General features: G+C 38.2%; 1 protein-coding gene across 1 annotated transcript; it reads right to left on the bottom strand.

Annotated features, from left to right (window-relative positions):
* Positions 1-2,337: 2,337 nt before the first annotated feature.
* On the bottom strand, positions 2,338-7,069 carry LOC141452417 (uncharacterized). The gene is made up of 5 exons (XM_074124531.1): positions 6,946-7,069; positions 6,769-6,838; positions 4,386-4,598; positions 3,675-4,313; positions 2,338-2,541 (listed from the first exon to the last, which is right to left on the bottom strand). The coding sequence occupies exons 1-5, from the start codon at positions 6,961-6,963 to the stop codon at positions 2,429-2,431; spliced, it is 1,053 nt and encodes a 350-aa protein (XP_073980632.1). The 5' UTR covers positions 6,964-7,069; the 3' UTR covers positions 2,338-2,428.
* Positions 7,070-12,877: the final 5,808 nt, after the last annotated feature.

Below are 12,877 nucleotides of genomic sequence, written 5' to 3'. Positions count from 1 at the left end.
GAGGGAAAATAATATCTATGACTTTTTTTTAAAACATATAAGTGTAAAAATGTCAGTATCCTACAAAATCCGCTGGTATCGTAAAAACGAAGCAGCATTTGCGCATTCAATGATGTGAATTGAACAGGTTGACAGTCGTAATATATTCAAAAGTAGGAGTTCCAACATGTGAGAATTTCGCCAGGTAGGTGTATATTATGTATATAATTAACAGCTGACTGGTATTATTGAGTAAGTATTAAACATACTCTGTAAATGGCTCAAATTGTGATAACAATAACTTGTCTAGTAACCACATGAGTTAAGTAGGATATACCCACCAAGAGTGGAATAGAATGTATATACATAGTATACCTATTTACCGCTTTTAATAAAAAAATCGAAAAAGATTTTTAAAAATGTGAGAGGGAAGAAATTAGTAAGAAATACCTTAGAGGACTATCATCCAATAAAATAGAAAAAATATGAATCAGACGCAGAAACCATAGAAGATGAAATTGGTCGGGTTCGTTCACTTGGCGACACTGACCGAATTTGGCAACCTAATAATTGTAGTTACAGATCTTTTATTTAAGCTACACAATCTGGCGCTAGCTTTACTCGACATCGTAAGTGCAATGAAATCGAAAGCACTTCCAGTCAATTTTTTATTTGGCGAGAAAAAACTTTGTTGTGGCTTTTTCTTTGAAGCGCTATCTATATCCGAAGTAGGTGCAATAATTTTTTTTTTTTTTTAATTTTCAATTAAAGGGCCGCCAAGTTATGGATACTATGAAATCTCCCTCTGTGAATGAGTCGTCTACTCGAACAAATATCATTTAAATTCTATGGTACAAATTCTTATTTTAGAACATTGTATAAAGTAAAAAAGTTACGAATTTTCTTGAAATTTATTCCTTCTGTAAAGTGCATTTTTTTTTACGGATGGTTTAGACACGTCAGTGCAACAGGCTAATGTATAATTCACAAATGTGAATTCAATTCAATCCTAAATTCCAACAGTTCAGTGTCTTAGTTCGTTCAAAAAAAATCTAATTTGTTTTGGCACAAGTATTATTAACCTAATTTTACGTTCTCAAAACCCCACGTAAAAAGAAAGTATTGCGTTCTTCCAGATTTTCGATTATGATTTTTTTAGGAAATATGCATTTTCCGTCTCAAAGATTTTTACAAATTGGGCAATGTGAGTCTGTATGAATTTATAAGTTTAGACAAAACTGCAAGAAAAAAAAAATTCTTTTGACATACCAATTGTACTTACTCCGCAATTAAAAAGGTATCTCAAAAGATACTTTAAAATTATTAATGTTCTTTAGTATTAACGTACATTTTAGTGTTTAAGGAGATAGTCCTGACTAAATTATTTTGTTAACAACGCCTCACATCGTTTTCAGAAGCAATCCCTACGCTTGCAGATGATATACTCGTAACACATCATCAACACATGGACAACATCTTTTCAGTTCTCAAACAATTTCACTATGAAAGTGATCGCATGGTATTCTAAATGAATTATTTTTGAAATAAAAACTAATGATTTACTTCTCAAACTCTCAAAAAAAAAATAACTTTATTTATTTCAGTGTTTTAAGTTTTTCTTTAACTTTTGCTGGTATCTTTCATTAATTAAGAACATTATTAAAAAAAAGAACGTCATTTTTTATTCATTAATGTTGTAATATATTCGATTAAATTTGGTTCCATTCCTTATTATAATCGACTGACAGAATATTGTAATACCAGGCATCTCCGCTTGGCGCTAGTATACAATGTAAGTTTTTATATCTTCACCTTGGTAGTCTTATATTAAATAACATCGTGACAAATGCACGACTTCGTATTCACCATTTATAAGAATCTACATATTGTTCCCCTAATAATTAAATGAAAATAATGCGACACTTCAGCTGCATCCGGACTGAAGTGCTGTCAATGGTAGCTCAGTAGAAAGAAGAATTTAATTTATCCAGGAAAATTAACTACTAAGTGGTGCCTCTGAAGATATTTTGCTTAGGAAATTAAAAAAAGGGATTTGGATTGAGGAAGTAGTTTCTGAATTCATCATGGTGCGGGCTCCAAATATATCCAAAAAACTGGCAAATAGCTCTCGGGCTTAAATCACGCTCAGGCCTGATGTAAAGATGATGTCGAAAGTGGGGCTAGAGAAAATTCTTTTTGGAGTACTGGACTGAATCCTTTTGGTCGAAGGGAATTATGTTCGCTTCCATTTTAAGACTCGTAACAAGGAAAGTGTAATTGAGAACCTCACTGTTTAACTTACCTTACCCGTTAATGATATAATGGCGTTCAATTGGACTTGAAAACATATACCACACCTTAATAAATTAAATACTTTTTATTAAAAACACCTGAAGTACAAAATCTGGGTGGGATGGCGTGTACTTTTTAGGTTAAATAGACATTCCTACTAATAGATGTATCCTCCATCCGGTGACTGAGGTTGCTGCGAGTAGCCACCGTTGGCACCACCACCACCACCTTGTTGAGGTGGCAGATAGTTACTGCTGACAGAACCGCCTCCTGCAAATTAAAAGGTTATATTAGGGTTCACTTTTAATCTCGCCTTTTCTTAATCGTATTCTGAACTGTTCTGGGAGAGAGACTCTTAAGGAGTCTGAGATTCTGATTGTTCATCAGACCGAGAGATCTGTTGCCATCAGAGAACATTCTTCACTTAAGCACCCTCTAGATGTTAAAAAAAATGGTCCCAGTTTCTCTAGGGAAGTTCTGGAAGGAGAAAGGAGTACCGGGAGTGGGAGTTAGGGATCAGCTCCCCTTGAAACCAAACAATCCCTCTTCCCTAGAAGAAATTTTAAAGAAAACTTCCTGGTGACAAAAACGCTCCCTAGGGAAGTTACTAGGAAAAGAAGGGAGCCGGTAATTAGATATAATAATTCTACACAACGTTCCCTCTATGATGGTATCCCAAATTAGGAAGTTGGGGCCTCCTAAGGTTATATAGGAGAATCCCAGGTACGGGAAGAAGGCAGATCGGTATAACCATTCTCAAAAGCCTTCAATTTGATTGTCAAACGTAAAAAACAAGGTTTAACACTGTTTCGGTTTTTCTCGAAAATCAAGCCAGCTATTTCTTTAAAAACTTTGCGACTGAAAGTCCAGATCTATGACATTTTACTGCGGAAAGTTGGTTGGGTGTGTTTTGCTTGCCTCTAGTGAGTTATTTCAATCAACAGCGCGCTTGAACCACTCAAATCAGGATGATAACTCAATATGATGGTCAATTTTGAGATATAAATTAGATCGTTTATCGAGAAGTATGAAAATCTTGAACAATTGTTTTTGGTTTCCGCAAAGCGTCTTCACAAAGTTCTCTTACTTTTTGTTTCATGTCTCCTAGAATTGTGCTTGTCAGATCGGTTCTTTCAAGTTACATTGATTACGTTTAGGTTTGTCATCTTGGTTTGGGTCATTTTTTTATGGGATGTTGACTGTAGTGCGGTCTAAGTGGCCGTGACATTGAACTCCATTTAACGGAACCATTTAATCATAGTATACGTGCACAATTTTGAAGAGGATTTCCTTTTAGTGAATGACGGTAAGATGAAGTTGTAACAGTATTTGTAACCGACATTCAAACAACATGCAGAAATGTGAATGTGAACTTGGCGATAAGAGAATAAATAATTACTTACCTAAACCATTTCCGCCTCCAAAGCCACCTCCACCGTTTGCTCCCCCGTAACCGCCTCCATTACCTGCATGACCGCCTCCATTACCTCCATGGCCGCCTCCGTTACCTGCATGACCGCCTCCATTGCCTCTGTGGCCGTTTCCATTGCCTCCATATCCACCTCCGTTTCCGCCATGACCTGCTCCATTACCGCCTCCATGTCCAAATCCGTTAGCTCCACCTTGACCGGGTGGCAGATAGTTCCCAGATGGACGTCCTCCGCTGCTGCCTCCAAAACCGCCTCCACTTCCAAATCCGGCTCCGTTGGCTACAAGTCCATGGCCATTGCCTCCGTGACCATTGCTTCCATGGCCGTTGCCTCCATGGCCGTTGCCACCATGACCATTGCCGTTAGGAGCTCCATAGGATCCAGACGGGCGTCCGCTTGGATAACCTCCTCCGTTGCTTGGCGCGCCGTAGGATCCGGACGGGCGTCCATTACCATTTGAAGGTCGCCCGCCTCCATTCGGAGCACCATAACCAGAAGAAGGTCTGCCATTACCACCTCCATTGCCACCTCCATTGCCACCTCCATATGAGCCAGATGGTCTGCCACCCCCATTTCCGCCCGGCGGAAGGTACTGGTTGCTTGGACGGCCTCCTGATACAAGTTTAACATTTAGCTCTGGGTAATACGCCGTAAGGAGAGTATAATCACGACGCTGTTACAAACCTCCATTTCCGCCTCCGAAACCATTTCCACCGCCTCCGCCTCCGCCATTATAGCCACCGCCTACACCGTTGCCATGGCTACCCCCATTTCCGTGACCCCCTCCGTTGCCATGGCCATTTCCTCCAAATCCTCCATGAGAACTACCTCCTCCGTATCCGTTTCCACCTCCGCCTGCCCCGTTGGTTGGCGGAAGATATCCTGCTTCCAGGCCGTCTAAATCACAGACAAATTTATGAACATGTCATTTTGCTGGTTTCTTTTTATTAAGAAATTCAGCTTCCAGTGTAAGGCTCACATCACAGTCTTTCCCTTACTGCTACTCTCAAGCCTCTAACTCACAATCTTTCTTCCAACACAGACCGCTCCTTTTGCTTGCAGTAGAAACGATTCAAAACATTTCTTAATTTGGGACATGCGCAGTAGGATGCTAGTTTCCAGTAAGTTTTCAAAAAATTTCTTAGTTTTACGGGCATTAAAATGTTCCTCCTATTCAAAACCTATCCATCGATTGCACATACGCACTAAATAAACACAACCAATTTGCAATTGATCATAATTACCTGATGCTTACATTCGATATGTAACATGCAGAAGTCATTTCACAGAACTCGTTCTATAAAATAGAAACTATGCCAAAATCTTTTCTCTCCTTAGGCTACATCTAACCGTAACTTTAGAAATCAACAACTGTAGCGAGCACTGGCGAGACATCAAAGTATCTTGGGCTTACGGCACGAGACTAAGCTGAACACATTAATACGCCTACCAAACATTCTGACAGCACTATCCTCTACTTAACTGACAGACACCCTCTGAAACCTCATTGCGACAGACTCTTGTACATCTATACTCAGATTATTACTGACTCACGGTTTCCCCTAAGGATGGCGCTATTAAAACTGAAGTATATGTATCGTTATCGAGTTGGGAGTACTGAGGTTCATTCGAAATGAAGTAATCCATAGTGAGCTGAAAGGTACAACACAGTAAGACTTTTCGGGACAGAAGAACAAATACATTCTTAAGAGTTTTTAGGTTAACCACCGAAGCTGGAACAACACCTTCGCCTCGAAAAGACAATAGACAGACGATGGCTAATAAAATCTAAAGTACCACAGGAAGTTCGTCCAATCTTAGCCAACACCTAACAGTTATTCTAAATGAACACTTACCAAGATTTTGGTCCGTCTGATGTAACGCGGTATTTTGACAGCCAGAAACTACATGCCGGAGTTATTTTACTACTCGGATCTGATGGAACAAATCTATCTAAATCTTCATTAAGTTTAACTTCTCAACTTTTTTCCACTTGTGAGACACGAGTCATGTAAAAAGTGCAACATAAAAGATAATTAGTAAAACGAGAACCTTAAGAAAATGCAACTCGCGTGTGTTTGTTATCTTAGAGGATGTTCATTATGTAATTAAATTATTTCATTGGTCAAGCCATGCACCCGTAAAAACTCATCGCTCTTAGTTTAAATTTTTGCCGTGAAATCGATTAGCTACCAGATGTGAACAAGTTGATTGGTCATGCCGTCAACTGAGGCGCAGTTTTGTTTTTTTCTTGCAGTGCAAATCTTCTTGCACTAAATTGCAATGAAGTAACTCATGGGATCTGACAGAAAGGTAGCGGTCTAAACCGGAAGTAATAGTGCTTACAAGACGATTTTTTTTTTCTCGAAATTTTTTCCGCCTATTTTCGTCAAACCTCGCACTCACTCATTTATTCGGCTACGTTCCATGAGAATTGGATTAAGGATACTTCTTGGATCAGGGTCAGATAGATATCCCTCTGTTTGAGGATCCCTGTACCGGAAGTTCGACTTCACTAAATGGAAGATTAAGATTTTAGCCGGAAATGACTTAATACAAGATTAAGCTTCCTGTAAGCATCGAGGGACTAGTAAGCCATTACTGTCTGTTGTACCAGATTGCTACTGAAATAATATTAATAAAAATCTAAAGGGAGACATGTCCAAACTTGTTGAAAATGACAGCCCAGAATTGGCACATAACCAAAAATAATTTTCGTATTTTAAAATTTTCTCGCAACGGCTTTCATGATTTAAACTTTCTACTCTGGGTTCCAAACACACAAATCTACCCCCCAAAAAAGCTCTTAAAATCGAGAAGGGTATTTCTTTGGGAGGGATGGGTAAAGTGATCAGAATTAAAGCTCAAACTTTTGGTGAAAATTAGTGATAAAACCTTAGAAAATGGAAAATTTTAAAGTGGTAGCAAAAGTGTGAGTGTTCACAGCAGAGTTTTCCATTCTCAGGGAAATCTTAGTGCATTTTGAGGAAAGGTAAAATTTTCACTAATTTGATAGGGATACTGTTTTTGGTAGTTTAGTTTCAAAAGAAATATCTGTTTTACTCACCTAGTCGCGCCCTCTTCGGTCTGGAGAGTTGGCCTAGTGTACATTGCAAGAGGCACAGCCCCAGTAGAGTCTGCAAAGAGACATTACATCAGAGCTTGACAATGGATCTTAGTTAGCATACAGGCGACTCCCACTCCTACAGCCAATCAGATATCTACTGAACTGCAAAGTACTTACCCAGGACAACGAGTTCATCTCACTGTGAGATTGGGACAAGATTGGTTTGCACCCTATTCTGCGGACAGGGTTATATACTTGAAGGCTGATGGAGGGGTTCTTCAGCCCCACACTAGCGTAGAGTCTCCCACCTAGTGTGATCCGCGCACACTACCTCCATTTACCACACTCCAGTGTTCACCAACTTCCCAGGAGTTCTTCGCAATCCAAACGATGATCCAGACTAATCACCATCACACAGATCGTTCCCAAAATTAATTTCCCTTTTTCAGTTAAGTCCGAGTTTAAAAAAGGAGAGTTCATTACTCGCCTTTCTCTGGTGGCAATCTCCTCAACTGTTGCCGATAAGAGCCAGCCCTGTTAGCGTACCAATTTTTCGAAATCGAGCTTTAACCTGAAATAGAAGTTTTGAAGTCAGCTGAGTTCAAATTTTGCTTTTTATGTGCGCACTTCTCGTACAAGTTCCTTTAACTAGTAATACGACAATTCAATCACCCCTTGCTTAGTTTCTGAAGAAAGTAAAAGCAACAACTTGGGAGTCCAATGAACGGAAATAGTTCGAAATCTCCATTAGCCTACTCAGTATCCCCCATCTAGTCTTCTACTTGAGGAGTAAGCTGAGTTCAGATCCTCAGCAGTCAGTACATCAGTCTCATCAAGTAACGTAGCCTACTTAGCCTACGCGGACTTCAATTTATTGTCTTTAACATATCTTTATGCCACGTTTGCGTACTACCAGAGGACCTGGCTGCGACTTAGCATCAACCGGAAGTGCCATGGATTTTTTTAGTTTGTTGAAAGCCAACACTAAGGTACTCTGATTGTTTACTATGGTTTTCTTCTAAAGTACGCTCCTACCACTTATCGTTTGGCTTAAATCCTATGTTTGAAGGAAATGCCAGCCCAAACTCTGATATGCTCAAATCCAAGCTCAGTTCAACAGCTGAAAGTTCATCTTGAAATGCTTGAAAACCTACACAAATTCTAATAGTAAGGATGCCTGCACTCCTCCCAAGTCTGAAAACGGCCGAACTGCTTAGGGAATTGCAAAAGGGTTTGTACAAGCCGTTTAAAGTCTCAATAATTTTGAAGCTTCTTTCTCATTTCAAGAAGATCAACTTTCTCATCTCCTGCCTAGATACTTGTAGACGACAAAAGATCTGGTAACTTGTGTTTGCCCCTTACTGCCATCCGTAAAAGACTTCCATTGCTTGTATATCTTTGTGTGCACTGAAAATCTTCAGGTGTTTTCAGGGTGGTAATAGTCCTGCCACTTCTTCAGAGTGCTCGGTGTGCCCTCTGGGTGTCTCCAGAACAACCTAACAACCCTTACACTTCCGCTCCAACACTTGTATAACTAGCCCCCTTTAAGCTACTGTTCTGAATCCACCACTGAACTGAGCAGCGCATCGAAATATGGGATTATGCCTTAAAATAAGTAGCTAGCATTTCTTAAAATTCTGATTTAATGGCTAAGAACGACATATTCAATGCAATTGAACTATTACAGCCATACTTGGAAAACTTAGCGACTTGCTGGTTTTTCTAAACTGCATGCGATAAGGATATTTTCCAGCCCCTGCATCTTTAATTTTTGATACGTGATTCTTGGAAGTTGAACATCTTTTTTATATCTAGCGGCGTCCCATCCGGCTTTTTCTAGAACTTGCAAGTGCACATTAATTTAAGCTTCTAATGCAAAAATGCAATGAATGTTTTACAAGTGAAGAACGACAGAGAAATGAATACATAGTAAGATCGTCCAAAATTAATAAAATACACACAAGAAATGAAGGCAGTGCCTTGCTTTTATGAAGAAACACTTTTTACGCCTTGTCATCGTAAGCGCGAGGAGATTCCAGCTGTCACACGTGTTCAGAGAGTTAAACATGTAAGAATGCTCACTTTAAAGGAAAACAAAAATTTGTCAATCTGAGTTTGGAGAAGGTCATCTAGTGTTCCATAGACCAGACTCTTGTTGGCTGCATGATAATGGATGTATAATGTATAGTTCGGACTATATTTCTAGCTCGCCAGGAGAAAGGTTGGTTGGGACATAATGTGTTACCTAATAGGAAGTAGCGTCTTTATGCCACAGCCTCCTTAGTTGCATATTAATGAGTAAACTATTATCTCCAATTTTTAAGAATAATATTTTTTAAAAGTATGCATTGCCATCGCAAAAGAGATTTGCATAAATTATTGAATTAAAAGAAAAATCTTGAGTTTTGCACCATAGCAAAACATTTTCTTAGAGCAATTATTAGAGTTGCAACTGTAATAGTTAAAAGATTTAATGTACAAATAAGGGAATAGATAGTAGAAAGTCTTCACAATGCAGCCTGCCTAGAAGCAGTTAATCTAAATCTAAAGCTAATCTATAGCTAGTCAAGTATTTCCGTTTGAGGGATGTTCTTCAAAAACTCGAGTTTAGCATACTCAGGAGACTGGTTGGTACACAACAAAAAAATTGGTATAATAAAGGAAATATAGGATGAAAAAAATAATTGCCATTTCAGTCGTGATACGAGTCCATGTACAGACAAGATAGAAGACACACCAACCCTGTAATGTAAAATATTACTTTGTAAACTAGCTCTGAAGATGACCTAGTCCCTAGGTCGAAAGCTCGGCAGAATAAATGTATCACGACTGAAATGGCAATTATTTTTTCATCCTATTGAAACTATGAATCAGTCACCAAAAATAATGAACAGCAAAGGAAATATACTTAACCCTTTCCCAGAGGTACTCTTAAACGGGATTTTCCGGGAAAACTTTTGAAATGAAAGTTATAATAATTAGTACTCTAAGACTGAAGAAATTTTTAGAAATCGCGTTCGATAAAGTCTTAAAAATGGGGAAAAAGAGATTCAGTAAAGTGAAACTTCAGAACTTTGTTCAAACCCAGGAAGACTGAGTTTGAACAAAACCATCCTTTGGTGAACGACTTTATACTACGGTGAACATGCATTCATACTCACAAAGGCCTATTTGTAAAAACTTGAATTTTTCGGATTCAGGTTTACTCAAAACTCACATCGGAGACAACTCAATAACGGATAATCTATAAGAAAAGCGACTCCGTCTTCCGAAATGTCGAAGTCCGATCTTGGTACTACTAAAAACCAAAAACAAATTTGAACATTGCGATTAATCTTTTGGAGTTATTTTACACCCTAAGCTCCCCAGCCAGACGGACTGCACATACTGCGGTAGTTAGAGAAATGATAAGAAAATTGTAAATTAAATTATTAGCTAATAGCCTCAGCAAGGCCAAAAAAAAGTGTCATTTTCCGAGAGAGATTTTCTGAAAAAGACTTTCCATTACTTACCTTAGAACCAAAGAGATCATTTTTCTTCACCCAGTTATTCTCTTTCACTTTATTTATTTTAAAAATAATGACCATATTACTGTTCATTTAATAACTGTCCCTTTCAATTTTTAAACAGGCAGCATTTTAGCAGGTAGGTTATTGAAGGTTACCTAGCTATTAGCAACTATTTACATTAATTGGATGGTCAAATCAAAGTATCAAAGCATTATGGCCTATTATCGCGTACATTATGGTGGAATGTCTCATTTGAAGTGCTGATTGTAACTTCTGATGGGAACATATCAGAAATTAAATCTTTAATTAGGCAAGCATGTTTAATAACTAGTTGAAGAAATTAGTTGCATTACTTGCGGAGTTTATTACACTGTAATTTATAGGGCATTGTTTTTAAGGAATACAATAGATTCTGGACTTGCCCAGTGAATCAAGTCCTCCCATTAGATACAAGTAAGTAACCACTAACACAATTATACTATTCTCTTGAGCAATGTAGTTAGATTTTTTACTTTAAGTGAGAATTTTCAAATAACAATTAATTAGTAAAGAAAGACACTTTCTTTTACTCTAATTCTCAAGGTTCTAACTTAAACAGTTTCTTCTGATGACTAATTTCAAAATTATTGACTTTATAAACCAGCCCACTACACATATTTGACTGTTTCTGCATGATTAAGTTGTATTAATGGTATCTATCAATGGGCGTAAAGACCGATCCATCCAAATTAGGGAACATGAACGGAGGCGGCTAGCAAACATACATTATTTATAAATTCTCATGTTGACCATTAAATAAAATCCAAGGCCTAGACCGGGAATCAAAGAGTTGTGTCAGAATAGTTGACATGTCTGAAGTTACATTGTGAAAACGAAGGGACCTAGAATGCAGCCTAGCGTCAAGGGAGAAAAAATAGTTCCTATTTGCGTTCGGCAAGAAGAAAATCATTAATCGGTTAGGAATTTTCCACTTAGAGGACCTCAAAATCCTTAAATCGGCACGATTACAATTTACAGAGCAAATATCACGAGCCATTCTATCTTATGAAATATTGTATTGCAACAAGTCCGCCATGTTTTCACAATACCTCTTCCCTGTTTCAGATAGGAAGGTGAATTAAGATAAGAATAGCAGCTGGATTGCCGAATCAAGTAAGCGATGGCTATCTAGGACCCGAGCGAGCGAAACCAAACATGTATATATACAAGCGGCGTTACGCAGTGAGTTGGGGGCTGTTCAGCGTGGTTACGCCATGTAGCGAAGAGCGGTGATAAATCTCATGCGGGCCATATATATGTCCATAACGGGACATTAAAGTGAACATTTCCACTCTTGCCAACTATTACACCTGGCATTCAACTTCGAAAGTGTGCACTTTTTAGAGTATCAAAAAATGTGTATCGTATAGTCAATAAGTTGGAAGCAGGTTACCCTGTTGTGTAAAAGTTAACCCTGAAACGTTATCACTTGTCAAGGACAGATATTATCAAACTTGATCGGGCACAAAATGGTATTGATCTGGACAGATTAAACATGTTAGCAAATGTCAAAAAACTCCGAATCTTCCATTATGTATAACCACGCTTCAACTGTTCTGATAGTTTTCATTTCACCTTTGGCAGCAGATCTGTTTCTCAGAAATATTAATCAAACTTTAGAACTTTCTGATTAGGACTTTTGGTTCACCATTAGCCGGACGCCTCTGGTAAGAGTCCTTTACTAGCAGTTTACTGGACGAGACCGTTATTTACTTTACTTGCTCCGAGAATGTCAGGAGTTTCTTCCTAAAATTCTTTAGAGTAAACCTTCTTGTACTTCCTCTTCCTGCGGTAATTCCGGAGACCTGACAATCTGGTGTAGAAACTAAGAGGTTTCTCTTAACACAAAACTACATTGCAGTAGATTGTATGGTCCTGTGTATTACATGTAATAAAAGGAGAATAAATGAGTCACTTACGTTTAGAGTTAGAGAGGAATTTTAACGACAGGAAGTAACCTTGAACTGAATAAAAGGTTCTCTTTTTCGAAAATGGCCATTTCCCTAAACTTCCTGTGTTCTACACACCCGAAGAACTAGAACCTTTTATTTGAATAGCTTTTCTTGGAGAATTCGTGAGGGCATTTCGAAGAGTGATGCGGGTAGGTTAGAGTGTCGTTTCAAAGTAATGTATAGTTTTACAATCTGGATAGTGAGAATTGTGTTTTAAAAAACTTCAGTGTTTGAAGGGAACATAAGAATTGGAACACTGAGAGCCGAGTTAGTAAGAGGGTGTTTTTTTGTAGGTAGTTGTCCAATTGATGTATACGTAAGATGCTCTGTTTGCAAGCTTAGCGTAATCAGTGCAGCAAACATTCCACATTAATTGCAGGCAGGAAATAGATTCAATTAATAGCAATGATAATAAAATAAAGTGGTTTTTTTTTCATTATTTTTTATTTTACAATAATTTATCATTTCGGCATCCTTTTACAAACTGTTAGGAATTCTCTCTGAAGTTATAACGAGGGCACAATTAGTCCACGAAATTTGATCGAAATCTTTGGTGGTCAATTTTCGATTGACTGCTTTATTAGAAAACTTATCACAGAGGCTTCGAAA

The sequence above is a fragment of the Rhodnius prolixus genome, unplaced genomic scaffold (assembly GCF_049639745.1).
Source record: "Rhodnius prolixus isolate KJV_2025 unplaced genomic scaffold, Rpr scaffold_3, whole genome shotgun sequence".
NCBI lineage: Eukaryota > Metazoa > Arthropoda > Insecta > Hemiptera > Reduviidae > Rhodnius > Rhodnius prolixus.
The sequence above is the reverse complement of the archived record's forward strand: the minus strand, read 5'-3'. Positions and strand labels throughout refer to the sequence as shown.

Bases quoted from the DNA above. Each gene is read 5' to 3' on its own strand.
- LOC141452417 (XM_074124531.1), bottom strand. The intron at 4,599-6,768 runs GTGAGTAAAACA...TCTGTGATTTAG, and splicing joins ACCGAAGAGGGCGCGACTAG to ACGGCCTGGAAGCAGGATAT. The intron at 4,314-4,385 runs GTTTGTAACAGC...AACTTGTATCAG, and splicing joins TTTCGGAGGCGGAAATGGAG to GAGGCCGTCCAAGCAACCAG.